At 41.1% G+C, this 25,797-nt stretch overlaps 1 protein-coding gene across 3 annotated transcripts in view; it reads left to right on the forward strand.

Moving 5' to 3' along the window:
* The window catches only part of lrrc75bb (leucine rich repeat containing 75Bb), a 45,529-nt gene that overhangs the window by 789 nt on the left and 18,943 nt on the right, over positions 1–25,797 (forward strand). Inside the window, exons 2-5 of one of the 3 annotated variants that reach the window (XM_085279509.1) lie at positions 494–800; positions 6,293–6,601; positions 19,082–19,210; positions 21,107–21,219. In XM_085279509.1, the coding sequence (XP_085135635.1) occupies positions 6,314–6,601; positions 19,082–19,210; positions 21,107–21,219 (530 nt within the window). In that variant the 5' untranslated portion in view covers positions 494–800; positions 6,293–6,313. Of the gene's footprint in view, positions 1–493; positions 801–6,026; positions 6,602–19,081; positions 19,211–21,106; positions 21,220–25,797 lie in introns of those variants that run through there. The other 2 variants (XM_085279508.1, XM_085279510.1) reach the window with 2 other exon arrangements.

Consider the following 25,797-nt stretch of genomic DNA (forward strand, 5'->3'; position numbering starts at 1 on the left):
CATTCAAATACGTCCTTGTTTAAAAACCAAGGATTTTTTGTTAGAAAAACTACCCACATACATGGGTTTTTGCAGTTTTTATGTGAGCAATAAACTGCATGATTGCCAGGTGTAGCTAAAAAGATAGGATTTTTAATTTATGATAAAATGACAAACTCATATATGCAAATTGATATATTTTTTATATATGTATTTATATTTCGGATGTCTATTTAGTATATTTGTGTGGATTTCTTAAATAAGCACTCCCGTTTTTTGTTTTTTGCTTTTTTAATTGAATTTTCTGGTAATTATTTAATGGTTCGGGCTTCACTGGGTTAAATTCTGTGTAAGCTTTCAGTGTAGCTCATCACAGAAAACACACACAGGTGGAAATGAGTGATGTAGCAGCTCCAACCTATTATAGAATAGAATCAAACAGAATGTGCTTTTTACTGATAAGAGGCTGATTCGTTTAAACTGCTGAATTTGATTAATCTGAATCTTTCCCCAGAGAGCAGGGCAAAGAATCAGTGATGTCCGGGTGGGTGTGATCCATTATTATACACCTGGCTTTCCACTGGAGTCAGGGTGTCGCGCTGACCACCACCTGCCCTCACCAGCTATGCAGCTGGCGAACCACACCACGCAGCAGAGGGTCCGAAGGCTCTCTGCTGTTGAATGATAGAAGCTGCTCAGCAGGTAGCAAGGGAGGTGAACGTGTCTTAGCTTCCTCAGGAAGCAAACGCCTCAGCTGGGCCTTCCCCACCTGACAGGAGATCCGTGGTTCAAATGAGGTCAACCTAAATGTGAACACCAAGGTAACTAAAACTATCTACCTGCTCTACTTCTTGAAGTCCACAATCATTTCCTTGGTTTTTGTAGTGTTTAAATCCAAATGATTGTGATAGCAATAACCTGTGAGAGGCCTGACCTGCTCCCTGTAGGTGGTTTTGTTATTATGTAGAGTTGTTCACCTCAACTAAAATAATGTTTCATTCCATCCTAATGCTGGGGTTTGTTTTTAAGGATATCAGAGGCCAGATTGAGATGGTTTGCAGGATGGCTCTGGTCATTTAGCTGTATTTTCCCTATGTGTGTTTTAAATTCTGGATCCCTTGTCCCATGTGGCCAGTGCACATGGGACAAGGTGCAGGTCCCGTCCCATCCCAGTGACGAACTATTTCGACTTCTGCAATCAGGCAGAAGTTTCCACACTATCAGGGCAAAAACAGAGAGACTCAAGAGGAGCTCCCACTCCCACTTCCCTCATAACATCACCCAAAGTGACGGAAACAGGACATTATATCATATTCTTGTCACGTCCCAGAACTTTTACTGTCATGTTTCATATCATATCTGATTTATTATTACATCACACACTGATTCACTGATCATACTGCTTCACTACTATTTATATTACTCTGGTTACTCTGTTTAATTATCCTGTTAAAATACTCTGCTTACATTACTCTGGTCACTTTGTTTTCTCTGCTTTCATTGCTCTGTCAATACATTGTTGTGCTAATATGGCACAAAGCACTTTAACATTAAGTTCGCACATTGTACTTTTTTCAGATTTAAATTTAAAATTTCCAGATTTAATTTTAATTTAAATGTACTTGTTTTTAATATAATGTCTTGCACAGTCAAAGGAGCAGTTCAGGACACATTTGACTGTGTGTTGTACTTGTATCACTATGCATGTGACGAATAACGAATCTTGAATCTGTGGAGCCGCAGCTATCAAAGCACTCAAAAATCCAATTTAGGCATTTAAGGAACACAGACCTTTGACCTTTGAATTGCCAAACAAAACAATTATAGTCTTCTTCTTCTTTACTAATTTGTCCCCATCACTTTGCTCCTGCTGTGACATCACCAACAGACAGCATTGATGTTTTCATAGCTGTAACCCTCAGGCTGTACTAAATATTCAGAGTTAGGTGCATTGCTCCATGTCAGACGAAAGAGAACAGCAGGAAAATGGTGCCTTCATAATGCAACAAAACACAGAAGAGATGGGATATTGTTCTTTCCTTTTCACAAGAACAATGAAGCTGTAGATTTCTCCTCAGGCTCCACCCAACTGACAGCCATCCGCCAGACAGATTTTTTTTAAAGTTTGGTTTAATGGCGTCTTTAATAAAAGATGTTATTGCAGAACTGTGGGTGAGTCAGATTACTCTAAAATACAAATTGCACTCCAAGTTTTCTAGTTTGGTTCCACCAGACTGGTTGTGGAGTTTCTGTTATGGACTTTGCATTGTTCAACCTGTGGCCTGCATGGGTTTTATTAGCATGATTAAAGTTCAAGGAGTAATTTCAATATACAGTGGAACATAATCAGAATCAATCTGAATCTAACCACGTAATCAGGGATTAATCAAGCAGTTCTTGTCAATCTAAATGTCATTATTTTTTCTGATTGTGTAACTTAGATGACATTTTATTAGTTATTACCCAGCCCTGTGAGGATGAAGACTAGATATGGAGTCTTCATTCATATAGTGTGTAATTTTTATCTAAAGGCAGCTATGTCTGTGTCATGGTCAGTTTTGAGTTTGTCGGAGGTTTGGGGATTTTTTTTTTTTTACATTCTTTTTTGGGGATTTTTAAATTATTGTGGAGTTTAGTTCTGCCTGAGAGTCTTACATCTGGGTCCTTTTCTGTCTTGCCTCACACACCATTTTATGACAGTCTGGCATACAAAAGCATATAAGGAGCTCATGGCAAAGCCTGACCCCAAACCATCTATGTGGTGGTGGTGCAACACAGGTTGGTAAATCAGTTCCTATGTTGCATGCAGGTATGTTGAACCACTGAGACACGTCAGCTAAGAAGCATGAGTGTGGCTGGGAAGGTAAAGGAATGCCTCACTCCACCGCCATAAAGAGCAGTGAGCAAAGTGAGCCACAGGTGTTCTCGCAGCACGCTAATGATTCTCCTTGAATTTAAATGTTAGCCCACGTCTCATAAACCACACGGTGACTGTGGTGTCCCTCAAGCAGAACAGAGAGAATGAGGAATCCAGGAGATGGAGCTGCAGATCATTAAAGATTTTTTTCCGTACACCTGCTGCTCCTGGAGTAGGCCTCCGCCTGTGAGCGCCGACACATCCTGCAGCACAGCATCCCAAAGGCTCTGCATCAGTTTGGAGACACAAGGGCAGATGAAAGGTGAAATCCACAGTAAACAAAGAGTTCGATTTCGTTCTAAAAGTCCACTTGCGTCTCTCTTCAAGGATCTGTATAAGATTAGTATGACTCTTCAGTACTGCTACAGTAAGTCAGAAATTATAAGCTTTCTCATTATCCACTTCAGTTTTAGAAAAAAGGCCTAGATTAATAAACTAATTTCTGTGTTGTTGTTAATCTTGTGTTTAGAGAAAGTGGCTGTTACCTGCTGCCATAGGCCATAATGATGGTGTCAAGGCAGAATTAAATGCAAGATGAAGGGGGGACAACCCCTCTAAATTAGATGCTTGACAGGAGTTATACTAGGTTTCCATACAAGGAAAGAAAACATGTATGTAGGTTCTCAGTCATCCAGGTCATGGTAATCTAAGGAGCTGACGTTCCCTGACATTGTTCCCTGACATTCAAACACAGCTGTTCAAACTACATGTCAGTGAAAAAGGATTTTTTTTACCTCTAGCCTCACTCAGCCTCACAGGTGGGTTCTCCAGTTCCACTTTCACAACTGCACCTAAATACTTTTGAGGTGGAGGGTTGTTAAACAACGTTAAAGGAAAGTTAAAGTTAAAGGAACGAGATTTAAGGGCCCACCAGCAATCTGGCAGTACTCGTCACCAGTGCATGACAGAGGGCACATCCAAAGGTCTCCGCGGTCCATTTTTGTAGTGACGGCCCATGAACTGTTCAAACAAGGATTCGCTGTTGGGACATGGAACTTCTTTGAGGCGATCTTTGTAAAGGGTGCACTGGGTGGTGTGGGAGGAGCCCTAAAGAGGAAGGCTGACAGTCTGGTCAGCAAAGGGACAGACATTCCTGATGCTACAGAACTGTTTGCTGCGTTACAAAAGACAGAAATGGTAATCAGGTTGTTTTTTGCCAATGATGATGCAGTAGAGAAAGCAGTTCAGGAGATGCCCAAAGATGTGCCATCAATTCAATCCACAATGAGGATACATCAGGCAGTGACCATTGCCCAGGCAAAACTGACATGCAGGGATGTCGGGTGCCTGTGCACACTAAATTCTGATCTGTGAGTGCTTTAATGCAAAGCATTTCACACTCAATCATTAACAGATAGCACCCAAAGCCACAGATATTCTGTGGCAAAGTCCTGAAGTTGTTGGCGAATGGTGTGTGGTAAAGTAGTGGTGACCTCCAACCAGGTGTCATCACAGATACACATGTTGAGGTGCATGAACAAAACTGGGGTCATCCCACCACTGAAGCCAGTCACAGCTTCAGTGGTGGGAAAAAGAGGCCCAAACTAGAGAGGGACTCTTAGAAAAGGTTACATAAGTTTGTTTTCACACACACTCACACACACACTGACATGCACACATTCTCAGGACATGTTCAATCCTGTTACTTTGCTTTGTTTCTGCAATTATGTCGCTTAATAAATACGATGAACTTGAGGTTTGTGTCAACTTGAACTGATAAATGTACCTTTGGATCTTTAAAAAACACAGTTTCTGTGTGTACATAAGGATTTTTGGTCACAAATATCAGTTATTTGACTTTCTTGACTTTTCTTGGAAAGTCAGTGGAATTCATCCATGCTTTAAACATGTTTTTTGAGTTTTGATAACAGGACTGAAAAAAATGCAAGCATCTTTGGCTTACAAGGCTTGTTAAACTTGTTAACATAACAGCATTACACAGTTGCTGCAGATTTATCAGCTCCACGTCCATGATGTGAGTCTCCTGTTCCAACACATCCCAAAGGTGCTCTATTGGACTGAAATCGTGTGACTGTGGAGGACATTTGAGAGGACATTTGAGAAACCAATCTCAGATAATCCAAGATTTGTGATGTGGTGCATCACCCCGCTGAAAGCACCCATCAGAAGATGGGTACACTGTGGTCATAAAGAGACATGGTCAGCAGCAATACTCAGGCAGACTGTGGCATTTAAACGATGCTCAGTTGGTTCTAAGGGACCTAAAAAAATGCCAAGAAAATATCCTCACACTGTTACACCACCAGCAGCCTAAACTGCTGGCACTAGCCCAGATAGATCCATGCTTTTTTTTTTTCAAAGTCTGATTCCTACCATTGTAATGTCACGGTGGAAATCAATGCCCATCAGACCAGGCAACATTTTTCCAATCTCCTGTTGTCCAATTTTGGTGAACCTGTGCAGATTATGACATTTATTTTACTGTTTTTAGCTTATAGAAGTGCTGATCAGTGTGGTCTTCTGCTGTTTTAGCTCATCTGCTACAAGATCCAGTGTGCATTTAGAGATGCACTTCTGCGTACCTTTGTCATAATGAGTATGTATTTGACCGACTGTTGCTTTCCTATCAGCTCAAAGCAGTGTGACAATTTTCCTCTGACCTCTGACATCAGCAAGGCATTTTCACCCACAAAACGGCTGATCACTGGATATATTGTTTTTCAGACCATTCTCTGTAAACCCTATTGATGACTGAGTGGGAAAATCCCAGTATGACAGTCTGACTGACACCAACAGCCATGACACGTTCAGTCAAGTCACGTAGGTCACATTTCTGGCCCACTCTGATGCTCACTTTGAACATTAACAGGTCGTGATTGTATATTTAAGTTGAACATGTGTACCTAACAAAGTGGCCAGTGAGTGTAAATACCACTGAAGGCAGGTGACCCATACAGACGCTCCAAATCTCAATAAACAGACGCATCAAAGCATCATGTTGTGATAACAAATTTCACCAAACTGACAAAAACTCAAACTAAACATATTTTCTGGATGCTTTTATTTTTATTCACTTTATTCGCACCCAGTTTCAGATTGTAGTTCAGCTTTAGCCAACTCTAATAGCTATGCAAGAAAACTCAGCTGAGTGTTTTCCTGCACTCTCAAGCTGTGCAGCGAGTACCGATCTGATTGGCTGAGAAGAAACACCATCCCCGAGTAAAGCGAGGGATGCCAGAGTGCTTAGGCAGTGCATGGACAGATGCAGACTGAGAGAAGACGGCGGCGAAACCAGCCGCACATTTACGGTGGCGATGCTGTGCGGTTGGTTAGTAGCCTTCAAACTTTGAGGCACTATTTTATGCATCTCCTCACATTTCAAGTTAAGTGTGATGTTTTGGCTGCACGCTGAAAATTCGCTCTCCGCACCAACAGTGACACATCCTCCCAGGAGTGATGGGCTCTAAGTTGACCAGACAGAGAAGTCTCGATTTTGATAGCAAATTGTCAAAAAGGAGACGCCAGAGGAATGATATTCCTGGAGAGAGCGAGAGGAGTGGCGGCAGGAGCGGAGACTTCTTGTTTACCTCCCTGATGCTCAAGTCCGACAAGCTTCCAGGGATGCTGCGGAAAACCAACCACAGCCCATATGTCAGGCGGGTGGCTTGGGTCCGGGAAATCCAGAGGCTTCTCCGAGAGCAGAAGATGGAGCAAGCGGCCGAAGTGCTGAAAGTGCTGAGAAAGGCAAGAGACCGAGCTTATTTTAATCATGCATGCGCTTACTGTGGAAGCTTGGGGGAGGGGGGACTACTTTATTCCTAGTGTACCTGAAACTTTGTGACTAAAGAATGGAAGGTGGTTTTTAAGCAACTGGCCTTCTTAAATCGCTAGGAAGCTGGTTTTGCGTGAAACTGTGTGCTTAATGTTTGAACCATCCACAAGTGCATTTGTAAAATTCTGTAGTTCAGTTTTTGCATGTCTGCTAAAACCTGGTCACGTCTAACAGAACATTCACTAAAAGCAGAAGTTCAGCATAATGATCACACCCCAGCTAGTAATAGCCTTTGGCCATCAGCGTTTCTGATTTCTAAAATCCTGTGCAACTTCTCCTCAAATGAAGGCATGCTGAATAGTTCCATAAAGTCTGTTTCTTTGGTTACATTCTGGTCCAATCAAACATTATTATACTATGAATAATGATTTTATTTTGTTGTTGTTGTACGGCATTTCTTAACACATTGTTGCAGAGCTCTTCACAATTACAAAAAAAACACATTAAAGATAAGTATACACAATCCATCATGCAAACACACAGGCACACACAATCTTTTGATTGTGTTTTTTCATAAAGGCATAGTTCTGTGCATCCATTCGGTTTGAGTTATATCACAAAAATACTGGATGAAAGATTAGAGAAACATATGAAACCACAGAAATTAGTTCTCAGTAGTTATTTAAAACACACCCACTTATTCAGCTTACCTGATAAACTGAGGGGGCTGATGTACTACAACCTCAAAAGAGTTTACAATAAAGTCAAAAAGATTTCAAATTAGAGCTTGGGTCAGTATATAAAGACTGCTCAGATGACCGGAGCCTGGAGCCTGGCCAGACAAGGCTATAAAGGCTTTATATGAAATTAGTAACACTTTGAAATGAATTCACAAATTTCACTGGATGTCAGTGAAAGGGAAGCCAGGATAAGAAGGGTGGTGGCCATGTTTTTTGTGAGCAGCTGCAATTCTGGATGAGCTGATGATGGGCTAAGCGGGACTGAGGGACGCACATAAAATGTGAGAGATGAGAGAAAATTAAAGTGCGTACTAAAAGCTCTAAATTATGGGTGGGTCTAAATGATCTGTGTTTGATTTATGCATTGTTTTTTGGTTGAACGAAATAGGTTTGAATGAGCTTAGAAATGTGAGATTAAAAATTCAGATGCTGGTGAAATATTAAGATTCAGATGATGAAGATAGAGATGATAAACTCAGGCTCAATATTTTTATCAGCCTTTTATATTAACACTGAAAGTGTGAGTAGGCAGACTTAAGAACCTGGGGTGACTCTGTTTACCAGTCAAGTTTATAGAGTATACAAAGCCTGTATATAATGTAAATGAATGGCATGTCTGTTCACTGTTTTCATTGTTAAGAAGGCTTAAGAAGCAGTTTATCCAAAAGTCTTGGAGGTTATAACACACCATTGTTAAAAATAGCTCTAATCAGTCCCCGATCGAAACACCTTTCTTTCCCCAGCTTCATAGCTCTGAAATAATATACAGGTCTAGGGTAAGGGAAGCCTTTCTTCTCTCATCTGTTACACATTGCTGTGTGTTGCCATCTCTGGGTTAATCCTTGCTCTAGATTTATACAAACTAGAGAAATAAGAAAAAATAAATATTTTTCAAGCTTGAAGCCTGAGCTTCCTGCTGCCTTCTGTTAGCTGTGATCAAAGGGAACAGTTCTGAAGTTCAGACAAAAGCAGTTTTGATCAAGAGGGCCTCCTGTCATGAAAAGTCCCTGCCCATCTGTAGGGTGCTGTAGAATAAATTATACAGATGTGTGCAGATTAAAGCAGGAAACAATGCCGATGGGAAGCTCTCAAAAGTCTGAATTAAAGACAGATTTATGGGTATCCTTCTGCTAAAACCAATAGCAGAGCACAAAATAGGATGAATTGTTAAGCTTCATACACTATTTGCATGAAGCAGGAGGGAAGTGACTCATACATATTCCTTTAAGACTTCAAAGTGTCTATGTTTATTAAAGCAGACCTACAGTCACTCATTTCTTTTTATTTTTTTAAAGGATTTTAAAGATCAACATGTAGATTTGTTGGTCGTGTGCAGGGGCTGCTTTCTCCATAGCTCGGCATTTAAACTGCTCACGAAGCACGAATAGTCTCTCCATCACTCAGTGAGGTGAAGCCAGAGCACTGCTACGTTGTTGGGGCTGAAGCCAAGTGTCTGACTAATAATACTTCAAGACTGGAGGGAAAAAAAAACTGCCAGTTGATCTCCTGTTGTTGTTCTCTAGCAGTAAAGCAGCTTTTCCTCTCAGGGACGGATGGTTTTGGAGATAATCACCTCGAAGTGATGGATGCTGGAACAAGTGTCTTTCACATCGAGGAAGTCGTTTCAAAGAGGAACGAATAACATCGGCCCCCACATGATATCTCTGTGGTAGATCTGCCTTCTGGGCCATTAAGTTAATTAGTTTGGGATCTTCTAGATATTTATTAGCAAACAAAGAATCAGCAAATACTGATATTAATTACCAATATGTAGCTATGGAGAAAACAGTAATTAAACTGCTCCACATTATTGTATGTGACCTTTTTAAAGATTAAGATTAGTTGTCAGAAGCACACTCATTTTATTAACTGGAAAAACATCCTAAATAACAGTGGGCTAGAAATGGATATAAAAAAAAAATACATGGAAATGCGGCATATAAAGCAAAAACATAATTTGTACAATTCTAACAAGCTTGAAAATCGATATTTGGTATGGCCACCTTTAATTTTTCAACACAGCCTAAACTCTCTTAGACAAGTTTTCTTGTCATTTGTTTAAGTTGTCTTCAGGAATAGTTCTCCAGGCTTCTTGAAGGATATTCAAAGCTCTTATTTGGATGTTGGCGGACTTTTGTTTCGCTCTCTGTCAAGATGATCCCACACTGCTTCAGTAATAATCAGACTCGGGGAAGCCAATCTATGACTGATAACATTCTGCTGTTTGTTCTTCATTGGCAGTGTGCTTCAGATCACTGCTGATAAATGCACCGGACGCTTTCCCAGTCGTATTGCATGAAGAGTCAAAATCTGACTCTAGTTTTCTACATTCAAAATTGATCAATTTTGACAAGATCTCTGACACCACTGGTTGAAATCCAGCCCCAAAATATGACAGAGCCTCCGCTGTGTTGCACAGATGGCTGTAGACACATCACTGTTGTACCTCAATGTAAACTGACGATGATTTAAACCAGAAATTTAACATTTGGATTCATCGTTTCATAAAACATCTTGCCACCAATTTTTAGTCCAGTTTTTGTAATTTTCATCCCGTTCTTTAAGAATGGCTTGTTGACAGCCAGCCTTCCACTAAAACCGTTTTGATGCGGGTTCAGTGAGCAGTAGATGGATCAGCTGAAGGGTCAGATGCATCTCTCGGGTCCTGTGTCTGATCTCTACAGGATTTTTCCTATTTCTTAATTAGATGACTTTCAGATCTTTTTTAGACCTGCCACTTCTTCTTTTGTTCACCACTTGTCCAGTTTCCTTTTTTAAGACACACTACGTCAAGTTTTTGGCTCTTTGGGAATCACCTTGTTGGTCTAAAAAAGCTATTTTATGCCTGCTAACTGTGTTATCTTTGGCAATTTTTGGATATCCAAGTAAAGAAGTGGAGACGTGTGTTTTGCTGCTGGTAAGCAAATTTGGCTCTTTGCTAAGTTGTCTGTTATGCGTAGACACAATACCAGTTATTCAGTTGACTTAAAAGCCTTTTAATGATTGAATAAGTCAGAGGTTGGTGGTCAGTGGCTTAAAAGGAAAAAAAACTCTGAAATTGGTCAGGTGAAAGGACTGGACTGAAAATGAGTGAAAACGTAGTCAGTGTCCACTGTTAAAGTTTAAAATGTCCTGAGAAAGCTTGGAAAACTATTCCTCAAGACCACTTAAAAATTACAACAGCCTGGCTCCTTGGAATTAAAATACAAAAGAAAATCAACTTGCCTTAAGTTTGTTAATATGGTAATAACAGTATAGCTGGATTGCAGCCAAGATGCAACCCTCTTAATGGCAGCATTCTTGCTTATGTACATGCGAGGTAATGTTTTAATAGTCTAAATAAAAGCTTCACACTGAATCACGTCGGGGGGCTGCTTTGAATGGATTTTACAGTGTGACTGGTCCTAACGCTGATGAGTTAGCAGCTAACAGAGCTCTGATTAGAAAATCAATTATTTACATGTGTAGGCTATTTATTGCTAATCATTTTCAGTCAGCCAAATTAGATAGATAAGATAGATAACTCTTTATTGTCATTACACAGTCATACCTAGTACAGTAGTACAACGAAATTGGTGCCACGTCAGCACTTAATAAATAAAAGAATAAGTGAATGCTTATTGTACATTATTTTTATTGCACACCAAAAAAGTCAAGGGAGGTAGCCATTCAGGTCAGCTGTTAGCACTGATTAATATCTAACTGTTACTGTAACTGTTGTAAAAGCTGTCCTTGAGTGTGTTTGTTTGTGACCTCAGCAACCTAAATCTCCTGCCAGACGGCAGCAGCTTAAACACCCGGTGTCCTGGGTGTGTGAATCCCGTAGGATGCTGCGTGCCCTCTTGAGACAGCGAGTGCTGTACGGGTCCTTCAGGGAGGGAAGAGGATGTCCAATGATTTTTTGGGCCATGTTGATGACCCTCTGAAGTGCCTTTTTGTGTGCTGAAGAATTATACAGAGATGCAGTATCTCAGCACACTTTAACTTGAGCAACAGTAGAAGACGATCAGCAGCTCCCTCTTCAGGTCCATTTTTCTGAGGATTCTCACAAAAATGGAGACGCTGTTGGGCCTTCTTTACAACCGTCGAAGTGTTTGAGCTCCATTGGATGTCTGTGTCTATGTGCATACCCATTAACCTGAAACTGGACACCCTTTCTACACACTTCCCGTTGATGCTGAAGGGCTGCAGCAGGGACTTCCTCCTTCTGAAGTCGACTACCAGTTCTTTTGTCTTGGTGATATTGAGGTCCAAGTTATTGTCTACACACCAATCCGACAGCCTCTGAACCTCAGCTCTGTATGCTGTCTCGTCGCCCCCAGAGATGAGCTCCACCATCGTATCATCTGCGAACTTAATAACTGCGTTGACTGGGTGCTGATACAGTCATGTGTGTACAGAGTGCACTGTAGGGGACTTAGTACACAGACTTGTGGAGAGCCGGGTTTAAGGCTGAGGGCTGAGGAAAGAAGGGGACCCACTCTAACTCTCTGTACACGGTCTGACAGGAACTCTCTGATCCAGCAGCAGGTGGTAGAAGGAAATCTGATATCGAGCAGTTTAACTATTAGTCCGTCCAGGAGTTTCGTATTAAAAGCAGCAGCCTGGCATAACACCCCTGTTGTTCCAGGTGAGAGATGGCATTTTGGACAATGGCATCTTCAGTTGATCTGTTAGCTCTGTATGCAACCTGGAGCGTGTCGAGTGTGAGTGGCAGGCAGGACATGATGTGGCATCGGACCAGTTTCTCGAAAAACTTCAGTATAACAGGTGTTAGAGCAACTGGTCGGTAGTTGTTGAGGCTGCTAATGTTGGTACACTTTGGCAGTAGGACAATTGTGACCGACTTTAGGCATGGCAGGATGCAGGACTGGGACAGTGACGTGTTGAAGATCAAAGTGAAGACCCCAGCCAGCTGGTCTGCACATTCTTTTAGGACACTCCCACTCACCCTGTCTGGACCGGCGGCCTTCCTGGGGTTCACTGCCCTCAGTGTGCACCTCACCTCATATACCTGCACCATGAGGCTTGGGCTGCTGCTGTTGTCCGATGTTTGAGCTGCGGCTGCCTGTTGTCCCTTCACCGTGAAGCGTGCAAAGACGTGGTTCAGTTTCTCCGCAAGCGCCTCGTTGCCCTCAGCCATCGTGGTATTTCCAGGCTTGTACTTGGTTAGGTGCTGAACTCCCTCTACATTTTGTTTATTTGACTGTGGGGGTATGATAGATCTGAGCACAGTGAATAACATTTAACCTCCTAGTACAGGGGAGGGCAACTAGTACCTGGCTTCCACATATGTGAACATCACATTTTGTGTTGTCTAGACCAACATACTTAATTTTTGCTCTACAAGGGCTTGATAATTTAAAATGAATGTCCTCATATGTGGATCTCATTTTTCTCAGAAAAAATCTGGTAAAAAAAAAAAAGGTAATTCTTTGTTTTTCCATTCATCAGGTCCCAATCAGCCCAAATAACAAAGAGAAATTAAAAATGCATGTCATGAAAGAGTTCAGGTCTTAGGAGGTTAATGTTTCTTCCAAATGGGTTAGGGTTAGGGATGTGCAGCTATAATGCTAGAAATGCAGCACCAAGCTAATGCAGGGAAAAGCCTGGCTTTGTCGAATTTGCTTCATAATACAGCCACCGAGGGAAGGACTTAGCTCAACTCTGTCTGAGAGAAACAAAGTATATCAGCAAGTGTCTTTAAAGCTTGCTAATTAGCATGTGTTATAAATGTTACAAATAAGTTAGAACTTCCTGAAGTTTCAGGTGACTAACAGGGCGCAAGAAGTTTTTTGTTTGTGTAACAGAACCACAGAAGACCCGTCCACGTTTGCATACTTTTCAGCATCTTTATTCACGGCTTTTGAAATGTACACAACAGCTGCAGCTCTTCAGCAACAACAGTCAGAGAGCACAGACTTTAAGCCGGCGAGTCATGATTGCGGATGCCGTGCAGGTGCGTCTGCCTCCCCTGCAGCAGCACCGCAGACTACACCCCGCCACACTTTGTATCTAGAAACAGTTTGGTTTCTATACACAGGCTAATGAACAAGCTAGTTTCAGAAATACTTGACTTTTTGTAAAGCCAGCACTGGATGCAAGTGTCTACTTCAAAACCAATATGTAGTGACTCATATTAGCGTTCCCATGTATCAACGTGACAGCGAAAAGCAACAACCAAAATATCATAAAATACAGAAATAGTCCTGTGTCCTGACACCTGTGACCAAACATACAGACTCCATCCTACCCTTACCAAAGTGTTGTTTAAGTCTTTACAGCTTTCATTTTCATATTACAGCCATGATATTTTGAATTTAGTCCAGTCAGTGAAGAAAAAAAAAGGGTTAGCATAACTGGAGTTGGAGCATCCTTCACCTGACAGCTCTGGCATGTTTCTTCCTACATAAAATGGTGGGACTGGATTTGTTGCACTCTGCAATATATTTAATTGGATTCTAATGAACTGCATGTGTGGGATGATGTTCTGCGGTTTGGAGCTCATCGCTCGATTCAGACTTTTTTGTGACAAAGCACACACCAGATTAGATATGCAGCTTTCACAGGGGACATTTGTCGTGGGATCTGAAGGCACACAAGCGTATGCACAGGCATCGTCTCAGTGAGAAATAGCAAAACATTTCATGCTTTTATAATTAGGAATCGGTCGGATTAATCCACGGGATCAGATCTTGTTTTGCGTAGTTGAAATGTCTTTCGATTTAGCTGTGAATGCTCCACAAAGAAAAAAAAATCATATCTGATGCCGCAGCTGTGCTATGGTTAACACGCATCATGATCATAATCTCCAAAATCCTCTATGCCTCCACTTTTAGACGCATGTGGCACCTTCTGTCTCCAATTAATGAGGTTTATTGAAAGGAGAGCTGGTCTGGAGGATAGCCCGGCGTCAGGGAATCCCACAGATCTCTGCTGTAATAAATCAACACAAAAGCTGGAGGAGGAGAAAATGCTGATGGGAGTTTTCCTCTTTGCCTCCACTGTGCCCCGCAGTGTTATGGCTGTCAGCACATATAGAGCATGTCTTACACAGTTTCAACCTCCAGCCTGCAGTTTGAAAAGCTTTTCAGTTCATATAGAGCTGACAGTATTTATTTTTAAGCTCCACGGCCTCTTGTTGCATGCTTACATAAAACTGCCATCACAGTAAACTGTTAAAGGAAGATCGGCCAGTGAAACACGATTTTATATTCTTTTCGTATTTAAAAAAAAGGGTCTGTAGTCTGTTGATATATCTGAGTAGGGAAACTCTTTAATTTGTCTTGAACTAGGAAAAGACGTTGATGCTTTATGCCTTTAAAGACCAGATTTCCTTTGACTTCCTTTCCTTTTGCTGCCAGCCTTTAATCTTCGGATTATTTGGTCTCCTCCGCTTCGTTCATATCTTCTCCGCCGTTTGTTGTTTCTTTTTTTAAATATGGCTTGTTGTGTGTTTACGTGTCGGCGTCTTCATCGAAAAGGTGGCTGACACTGCGTGCTGCTGGGGTTATTCAGCGCGTCTGAAAACATTACATCTCAAACACTCAAACTTCAATATACTCTATTTACATTGTCGCCACAAACGAAAATAAAGCCCGGTCAAAAAATATCATCAGCCACCCCACTGGGGATGTGACCTGTTTTATGGTTTTATTAAAATCTTCTGCACATCACACAGTCTTCTGGTTATGAACTATCAAGATTTAAAAAAAGCGACGTTAGATTGAATCAAAAAGCATTATCCTCAAATGGATTAGAGGTCTTACATTTTTTCCCATTTCAACTGGTTAATGTAAGTATCCAGCTCCAAATATCACACTGATTGCCCATTTTAGCATCCCTGCATTCAGCCCTTTAGTGGTGCACCTGTGACAGAGGATCTGTTGTCTTCACAGCATTTTTTTTTTTTTTTTGGGGGGGGGGGGGGATTATTATACATGTGACGTCTGATGCATCAAACAGTTGAGAGGAGATGCAGTTCACAGCCTCACACCATTTCCTACAGTTTCAGGGAAACATCTCAAACCAGCAACAAAAACCATCCTCTTAGTTGTGACTGAACATGCTACAAGTTTTATCCATGTTGCAAAAGTTCTTTTTCGGTGTCTGTAGCTTTACCTTTGTTTAATGAAATAACCCTGGCCTGAGAACCAGGCAAAATAAACTTGTGTTCTTGCAGGTTGCACAAGTATAGCTATAGTCCTCTCACATGTTAACTGAACCCTGGAGTTTACCTGTGCGTGTTTTGATTAAAAACCCACATGAAACTCTGGCAGAAATTGCTACATTACGCACAATGTTGTCGGATGTGGTGGCATTACTACTAGATCTTCATTTCTCAGATGCCTGGGGGGAGTGAAGACTCTCGCATGTACTTGTGCAGGCAGAAACAGTTAAAGTTAGCAGTCTGACAGGTTTGTCTCTGCAAACAAAAAAAGGTTGCACTGTGGATCCCGGTGGGCTGTACTGAAAGCCTGAATGAGGACAATTGTACATTGTTATATGTATGTTTACAAAGCTGAACAAATTTTTAAGGTCCATAATCTCTTGTTGTGTCCTTATGTAAATCTGCCATCACTGTAAACTGTAAGAGGATGGGCCAGAGGAACATGTTTTTCTATTCTTTTCATGCTATAAAAATGCCAGTAATCTCTTAATATGTCTGAGTAGATCAACTTCAATTAGTAAAAGATTGTGATGCTTTATGCTTGTGTGCACGTCTCTGTAGATCAAGCTTTTTTAACATTTGCAAAGCAGATACAGGGCAACAGAAGTTTCATTTTCTCCACCACTGTGTTGCTATAATATGACAATGGTGCTCCCCACCCGTAGCACCACTCCACAAAATCTGCTCACGAACAGCTTGAGCAACATGACAATGAGGCACTGATCTACCCTGCAAACTGTCTAGCGCTCAGTCCAAATGAGCATCTGCAGGATGGATTGAAAAAAGCCCAATCAGCAGAGGCACTAACCAATAACGATCTGCTTGCCAGTGTCTAGATTGAAGGTTTAGCTTCAGCAACATTATGTGCCCAAAACTGAGTTTGGCTGACTACCTAAACATACTGAATGACCAGGTTTGTCCATCAGGTGATATTTTCTCCCCTGATGGCAGAGTCATAGTCCAAGATTCACTGAGCTCAAAATGTGCAAGAGTGGTTCAGGGAGCATGAGTGGTCAGATTCTTCCATCATTAACACAAGATGTTGGCAAAGAAGTAATGAAACCGTGGACAGAAATACATTTTGTGACACTGGATAAGTGTTTGACTTTTTGGGGTTTTCAGGCCAGAAGGTAGAAAGTCTTGAAAGAGTGACCAGACCCTAAAAAATAATGAGTCATTTCTGTTTTGTAGTCTTTCATGTGGAGAGTATTAGATTTCCTGGTACCAAATGGTAACACTTGGCAAAGAAGCTTTGATCCAGTTGTGTAAAATACACTTTTTGGCAATTAAAAGAAGCTTCTCCAGAAGTCTGTAGTGTAAATGGTAAATGGCCTGTATTTGTATAGAGCTTTACTAGTCCCTAAGGACCCCAAAGCCCTTTACACATCCAGTCATCCACCCATTCACACACTGGTGATGGTAAGCTACATTGTAGCCACAGCCACCCTGGGGCGCACTGACAGAGGCAAGGCTGCCAGACACTGGCGCCACCGGGCCCTCTGACCACCACCAGTAGGCAACGGGTGAAGTGTCTTGCCCAAGGACACAACGACCGAGACTGTCCAAGCCGGGGCTCAAACCGGCAATCTTCCGATTACAAAGCGAACTCCCAATTCTTGAGCTATGACTGCTAGCTACTGCTAGATGCAACTCTCTAAAGGATAGGCCTAAGAGGAAAACACCAGGATCATTTTAAATTTTCATTTTAAATATTCTACTATGTTCCGTAGATATAAATGACCACAAGCTGGAAATTAATTTACTCCCAGAAGCAATGAAAATATGTTCCCCAATCAGAAGAGAACAGAGAAGGGAGAGAGCAGTTGATCTTGTACAAAACAACAGGGGTGATATGCAATCTGTGAAGAATCTTATACTGAGTCGCTCTGTCTATTGCATATGAGGGCAGATTTTATAATGCTCCCTGCCAGTCATCCTCTATATATTCTGTGCCTGAATCCTTTTCCCACTTATGAGCAATATTAGGCAGCTCATATTCATCAGAGGAACAGAGAAGGGAGTAGAATAGCGAAATAAAAGACTTCCCAGATTAAGGCTCTAAGACAAACCGCTCTATGATGCTATAGGTAGGTAACTGAACCCTGTAGGTAGGTAGGTTAATAGAAGTAGAGGTGAGATTAGAAGATAAAAAGTGCCTAACTTTCAAATATCCAAAGAATTGTTCCTTTGGACACATTATCTCCCCGTCCCACAATAAGGAGAAAGCAGATGAGCCAGTGCCAGCAGGAAAGTCAGCATTTTGGACAATAAGGGACAGCAAGGATTTCATATTATTCCTTCCAAGGTATTTAGTAATATAGTGCCAGTCTTTAATACTGTTATATAAAATAAGATGGTGCTTTACCACTGGGCTTATATTACTGACATAACGTGACCAGACTCCATAGGAAGTGTGGAGAACTCCAAGAAGCAATACATGATTCCAATTTAAGATTTGCATTAGCCAAGACCAAAGATGTGAGCATGGCAAGTCTGGTTGTAGAACAGTAATTTAGGCATGGAAAGGCCACCCATGTCTGTATGTAACTGTAAAGGTATAAGCCTCTGTCTAGGTTTTTTGCCATGACAGATTCATTTAGAGAAGGCCTTTTGTATATCCTGAATATTCTTCTGGGCAATTACAGAGGAAGCATCTACAAAGTTTATAAAATATGAGGGAGGATATTCATTTTAATGAAACTAATGTGGCCTATCAGAGAAAGTGGTACGTCATGCCAAGGTCAATGTCTTTTCTTTTTATTGAGGAATAAACTGGAAGAAAATTAGGTTTCCACAGGTCCTTTAGGTTTGGCAATGTTTTGATTCCCAAGTAAGTAAAACCAAATACAGACCATTTGAAAGGAAAAATTGTTCATTATAGTTTAGTCCACAAATTTTACCAACCTCCAACAGCTGGTATAGTTCTTTCGTTTGAAAGCCTCAGTTTTACTCCTCTTTTATAATTGTTCCTATTCCCACTCAGTATTGATAAATCAATTGAATCATGTCAAACAAACTTTTTGAACGCAAAGAGAAACTACAAATTGCAGTCGATCATGATCACCAACTTGAAAATATTAGGTCTTGTTTTTCATCTTTTTATCTTCTTTTTTTCTCTTGTTTTTTAAAGTCATCAAAGATGTATGCTGTATAATTATATTACAGTGGGAAAAGAACAGTTCAGAGAGCTCATTAAATGCTCACAATTACAAAGACATTTGGCAATGATGAGTGGATGTTAACTACAACTGTATATTCTGTACACTGCCCAGCACACCCTAAGCAGCTACGTTGGGTGGAGAAACACAGCTATGATGGGAAACACTCATCAGCTGACCTTGTGTTAAGGAGCCGTGATGAAAGGGAATAATGAACATAGCTGACAATACTGAAAGTCTATTTTCAGTTAACTAGCTATGAAATCTCAGTTTAATATTTAAAGTGTGGTTCAGTTGAATCAAATTCTGTTTTTGAAATTCTAATCCATGGGTTAGAAAGAGTAAATTGAATCACTCACATCCTTTTTCTTGTCTCTCCTTTAGGATTTGGGACTTCAGGGAACGTCACTCAATGACATTTTGTACAAAAATGCAGCGTTTCTAAACCTGGTGGACCCCATTTCCCACGAGTTGCTGCTCAGCCTTGCCCGGGACCTGCAGTGTCCAAAAAGGGTATGAATAAAACAGTTTTATTCATAGTGAACATTCAAAGCAGCTGTTTGTTTACAGACTTGACACCAGTAAAAAGGACAAGCAGTACATTTCACACAGAGGCTACACGCACGCCTTCATTAGCCACGCTTAGATGCTTGTGTCATATTCATTGTCATGCTATTGCAATAACAATGAACCATCGGTTTGCTTTGTGCAGGCACAAATGCAGAAGACAGGAAGAATGGAAAATATTGTAAGCGCTGACTCATTAGCATGAGAGGTTAGGGATGAATATCAGGGCCAAACAGAACCAGGGTATGACTCTTCATTGTTACTCTGCGCTCGGTTAGCCCAGTTGCAAGTGGGAAGCAGCTATGCACCAGGTGTATTAAAATACCTGCTCTGGTTGGGTTATACTGGAAAGCACGGTCAGGTGCCAGGCAGCCAGAGGTCAACAGAGCTCTTAACCTCTAGCTGCCTGGCTTTAGGGGGCTCATTACCCTGGCACTAACAGTGAGGGAAGTTTGAGGGCTTTGATAAATAGCCAGAAAAATCAAACTGGGGAAGGTAATGCTTTCCTCTTGGAACTGGGAAATCTAGGAAAGAGCAAAGAGAGATTTTCCAACACAAAATTTGAATTCTGCCCAAAAATCAAAGCCACTTTTTTTTTTCTTTGTCCAAACTGGCAGTCGGCTCGTTTACTTGCAGCACAGCATACAAATCAGACACGTTGAAATTCAAAGTACATTTCAATCTAAGGTAAGAGGCTGAAGACATTACAGAATCTACTCAGAGTGGCTGTAAAACATGAACCCAGAAGCTATTACGGATACAGTTATGAAAGAATGGCTGCCACAGGGGGAAAAAAACGTCCTTGTGGTGTAGTTATTACTTACTGAGTTCAGATGATAATCACCTGGAAGAAACTCTAATCTTATCTTTGTTTACTTCAGCGAGGAAAGCCCTGGAGGTAGGGAAGAAAAGTGAGAAGCTGGCAGCAATGTTCTCCTGACTGGCTGGCGACCCGTGGCAGGATACTGTGTTAAACGTGACAAGGGTGTATAGCGGCAATGTGGTGGATATAGGGCCCCGCAGGTGCTTCTGTGGCCAGTATTTTCCACCTTAGATTTATTTAGGCTGAGCATTCAAGGGCATACCGTGGGTTAAAACATACATCATATGCCAGTGTCTTGTTTTAATGCAGACCCATTATTAATGCTTAGCATTGCTTATAGAGTTACAGTACTGCACTCTGTCAATAACTCTGGAGCACGCATTTTTCTAAGAACACTTTTGCTCTGTAAATCAGCATGCGCTGCTTAACATCGTGCTCATTCATCCAAGTGGCTGAAAGAGAAGCACTGAATGTTTTGAAGCGCGTGACATGTTTGTTTGTCACCCAAGAAAAGAAGAGGCAGCGGGAACGGTTAATCGCCTTAAGGTAAATTGGCCCTGTCTTTTTTCCTCTCTCGCCGCATTGCCTCTTTCTAGTTGTCGTGTTGTACCATTAATTAGATTTAGCCTGCCCAGCGCAACCCGTTCCAGTGTTTGACGGAGGAGGGAGAGCGAAGAAAAAGAATGTAAAGAGGTGCCGGAGAATCAGGAAGGAACAGGAACGCAAAAGAGAAGCTGAATTACTGAGTCATGTGGAAAATGTTTAAAGCAAGACAAAGAAATACTTTGTAAACATGTAAAATTTGGTAGTTTCACAAGTATTTTTTTTCAGCAGTAATAAAGGAAGAAAATATATGCTAATTACTGACTTTTAGTATATCTAACATCTGGAAAAGCTGTCCAGTATCACATTGTTTGCTTAGTTCCCTGTTTCAGGTGTGCTCATGCATGAGGAACAGTTTGTTTATAGATTTGTGGCTTGCTTTTCTGTCCCTCATTCGCCCCTTTTGTGTGTTGCAGGAGACTGACTCGTTTAAGTCTACTAACAAGATATGTCGCCAGCTGATTTACCACCTGACCCCTCACTCCAAGTGGACAAGACAGAGCGTGCCCAGGAGAAAGTCCCAGGCCTGGTGAGTGTGTTCTCTTGGCTACCGCCTGAAACTGTGCCATCACACAGTAAATATATCCTCACCGTGTGTGTCAGTGTGATTCACAACCCTCCGGAGCATCTGTGGAATAAAGCAAGTGTGGAACAATCTCTGTGTCTAGGAATATGTTCCTTGACTTCTTGCTAAGCCCTGCTCCTCTTAGCTCATGCAGCTAATCTATCTCCAACTTACCAGGAGAACAGTGCAGATTTAAGATCCAGTCAGATCCCCTGGCAACCACCAGTCACTAGAGGAAAATGTAAAGTCCTCAACCAGCTTGCAAGTGGAGGTTGCAAGGATTTGGGGTTGCTTGGGGTTCACTGACCAAGCTCTAGATTTTCCAACATAAGGAGCCCAGACAGGAGAAGAGAAAAATCAGCGTCTCATTTGTAGAGATAAGCTGCTGAATTTGATGGCTGGAATGATTGTGTGCAACAGATTTTATATCAATTTGCGCACTAATAAAGCTACACAGCTAAGATAACTGCTCCAGTTAGCAGAAAGGGGTTTCTTTGGCTCAATTTTAAATTGTTCTTGCTGTTTTGTCTTAAAATAAGTCTTAAATATGCTACTAATTAGACAAAGTAAGGTTCTTTCTCAGTGCAGAGTGAATTTAACAATATGGGCTTTAAACTATTCAAGATCTGTATCATCAGAGCTGATCGGATCATTATCATTTATCATGTCATTTCAACAACAATCTGTAGAGCTCATCCTCTGACTGTGAATACATTTGACCTGCCCTGTCTGGATTTGTTTTCCATTTGGTTATTAGGTTATGATGTGAAAACTGGCAGTTGGAGTGGGATTTATGTTTCCTGCATGCTGCTCTTCTTAAAAACATTATTTCCTTGCTTACATTAGCCAGTCAGGGTTGCATTAGTAATACAACCAAGGGTACCATGACCACAAGGCGTAGCTTGCACTTCTAACCCACAACCAATCACAGGGGAACACTAAATGACAGGTTTCATTTTTTCTTTTAAAAAAATTGTTTACCTGATGTTTTTTCTTCTACCTAAATAACATTAGAGCTGATATGCCCTTACAAATCCTTGTGTGTAGCCAGTAATGATGTTTTTGTATCATTAATCAACACAAAACATAAAGACAAAAAATGTAGTATTCCACTGTTAAGGACATTTCTGTGCTTTTTAAGTGTTTCTTATATTCATTCACATAGTTTTGCTTCAGTTATGAAGCGATATGGTAAACTACCCACGCTGACATCGGCTCAGGTGGCAGAATGCAGACTTTTAAAGGTCGTCAGTTCATTACATGCAGCAGAAGGACCGATGAGCTTATGCCACAGAGAGGCGTCCCCCATCAATAATTCACAAAAATCGCTGCTCCCCCTACGTGTTGGTCAGAATTTGATCAAACTTGCATACAGAAATTACTTGATGGGTCTTCATCTGTGCAAACTGTGCTCAAGGTCAAAATCACATATGTTCAAAAACCTGTGAATTGTAATGGCTCGTGAGTCAAATGAGCATCACTATGGTTCTGGTCTTTACCACTTATCCTATTCATGGCTGTTGGTGGACTGCGAGCCTATCCCAGCTGTGATAATAACACTGGGATAGGCCGATGAACCGCTCTTTAATTTTTAATTTGTACTGACATTTATCTGATCACACCCCTGACCAAGATCCTTCCTAAGAAAAATAGAAGACGCATCTTTAACGCAGTTCTTTTCATCTGAACTTAAGTCCTCAGGTTACAGTTTTCCACCTTGTGCCCTGTATTTGTTTACATGGACATGTTTGTGATCCAAATCAACTTTCAGTGCATAGTCAGTCAGTCTAACACCACCACTAGCCTGCCTGTGCTCTCTTGCTTCATTTACAGTACATTTCTTAAACATCACTATAAGACTGGACTCTCACACACGTCACCACACATTTCCTATAATCCTATAATTCCTATAATTTATAATCCTTATCTTTATAATCTCTTCTGCTATTTGCACATTCTTTACTGTAAATTCCTAAGTTAATTTGTAAATTTTTGTAGTAAACTGTAAATTGTAAATATTGTAAAACTTTTCTTCTGTCATTTAATGGTCGGGCATTGTACAGCTACAAGCATTTCACCCCCATGTCATACTGTGTATGGTTGTGTGTGTGTGACAAATAAAATTTGAATTTGAATTTGATTGACGTTTTAAATACAGCATATTATATCTGTGCATATGTACAGGTATAAGGTTGTATTATCTGCAAAATAACAAAGTCAAGAATGAATAAAGTAATTGTGAATCTTTTACTTTTGTTGTTTTACTTACTTTAGTTATGAAAAGTGGAGTTTTTCCTGGTAAATGTAATTTTTCTTGTTGTAAAATAACACATCACAATGTGTGCTTACTGGGATGTGTCCGTTTTCTCACTGGCCTCTCAACAGCAATGCTTCTTTTTTCTCTCTCTCTCATCCAATACTGCTGTGACTGAAACACTGCCAGTGACAAGTTTGACAAACCCAGAGCGTTAGTCGCCCTCTCGTTCCCTCAGTAGTAAAATCTGCTATAAACCTGTCCCGTGTCACTTCATACACTGTTTTGAGTTTTATAAATAATTACTACAACAGTTCCCTGTTGTATTATTTTTATGTCTCTAGGTTAGTTGTAAATCGCTTTTCATTAGTTCCCTTCCTGTAACCTTAGTCATCTCTTTGTGCTTCGTCCTTTTGTGTCTCCCTGAAGTCTGCCGTGCCTCCCGGTTTGTTTACCTTTTGTCTATGTCAAGTTCATGTGTATTAGTCTCTGTCTGTGTTTGTGCTTCCTGTTTTATTTTGGTGATCTCTTGTTCATGTGCGCCGTCTTGAGTTTTGCTTCCTTTGTGTCGTCTGTTATGATTCTGCTCGTCAATGCCTCGTTCTCCCCAGCTGTCTCCACTTCCCCTAATCACCCTCCTGTGTGTGTTGTCTGTCTCTCTGTTCTTTGTCAGCATCTGTTTAGTTCCTGTTTCGTCTTGTGCTTAGTGTTTTCTCAGTCCTAGTAACTCCGGTGTATTTCTTAGCAGTTTATAGTTTTCTGTTTTCCCCTTTTGGACGTTTGCTGCTTTTGTTCATTTTTTGCCATCAGTTGAATAAAGAGTTTGCTTTCTGTTAAACCCCGCCTGCTCGTGTCCGCATTTGAGTACAACTCAGCTTCCAGTCTGCACATCCTGCAGATTATGACACAGATCCCAAAGGTGCTCTAATGGATTTGAATCTGGTGACTGTGGAGGCCATTTGAGCACAGTGAACTCATTATCGTGTTCAAGAAACTAGTTTGAGATCATTTGAGCTTTATGACCTGTTGTGTTATTCTGCTGAAAGAAGCCATCAGAAAACAGCTACACTGTGATAATAAAGGGATAGATGGTCAGCAACAATAATCAGGCAGGCTGTGGTGTTTAAATGATGTTGGTACTAAGGGGCCAGAAGAGTGCCAAGTAAATATCCCCCACACCGTTACACTACAGTGTCATCACCAGACAATGTTTTTCCAATTTTCTGTTGTCCAACTGAGGCTATAATTTACAGGGGAGCCCCTGTATATTGTAGCCTCTGTTTCCTGTTCTCGGCTGACAGGAGTTGAATCTAGTGTTGTCTTCTGCTGCTGTAGCCCATCTGCGTATTGTAATGAATGGTTATTTGCATTACTCTGTCCTTCCAGTCAGCTTGAGGCAGTCTCGCCATTCTCCATGACATCAACAAGGCATTTTCACCCAGAAAACCGCTGCTCACTAGATGTTTTCTCTCTTAAACTAGAGATGGCTCTGTGGAAAAATCAGTTTCTGACATACTCAGTCCTGCCTGTCTGGCACCAACAACCACATAAATCAAATTTCTTCCCCAGGCTGGTGCTCAGTTTGACTTTGACCATGTCTGCATGTCTAAATTGAGTTGCTTCTTTGACTGGATGATATTTTAACCAACCCCTAAACTGATGTACTTTGTGAAGTGTGCTTTAAGTGTGTTATCAATGCTTGAGAGGTAGAGAGAGAGCGAGATAAAGGATGTAAAGGAGTAAACAAAGGACACTGATTTGATCAGCTCGAGAAAAATCCGTGTAAACAAATAAAAATGCTCAAACTCAGTTAAGTAACAGTTACATTTGAGGAAACATTATGGGGGGGAAAAGAAAAGAAAAACAGTGCTAATCATAATAATACGGCACTCTCCCCGAACAATTAACCCAGATCGAAAGATGGTTTGACAGCTAGAGTTGCCTTCCCGCCCGAGTCTCTTGGTTGCAATGTTTCGAAATAACACTCAACAAAACAACAAGGCAGACACTCCCAGTGTGCTCATTAGCAAGCTCTGTCTCTCTCACAGCTTCGGCTGCAAACATCCACACAGCAGCACTTTACTGTGGCTGTCTCTCTGCTGCTGGATGCGATGCTGTCTGAAACATGCAGAAAACGTGGCTGCCTTTGGATTAGATTAAGCATCAGTTTACTTGATTTCAGATGCTTTTCATTACAGCTCAATCTTCTCTTTCTCAATCCCTCACTCCTTTCTTTGGCAATCTTCTCGCCCACCTTTAAGCTCTTCTCTTTCAGTAACCCCCCGACC

The sequence above is a fragment of the Mchenga conophoros genome, linkage group LG7 (genome assembly GCF_057382185.1).
Source record: "Mchenga conophoros isolate Kocher_MC1m ecotype Shallow Benthic linkage group LG7, M_conophoros_male_GT1.1, whole genome shotgun sequence".
Taxonomy (NCBI): Eukaryota; Metazoa; Chordata; class Actinopteri; order Cichliformes; family Cichlidae; genus Mchenga; species Mchenga conophoros.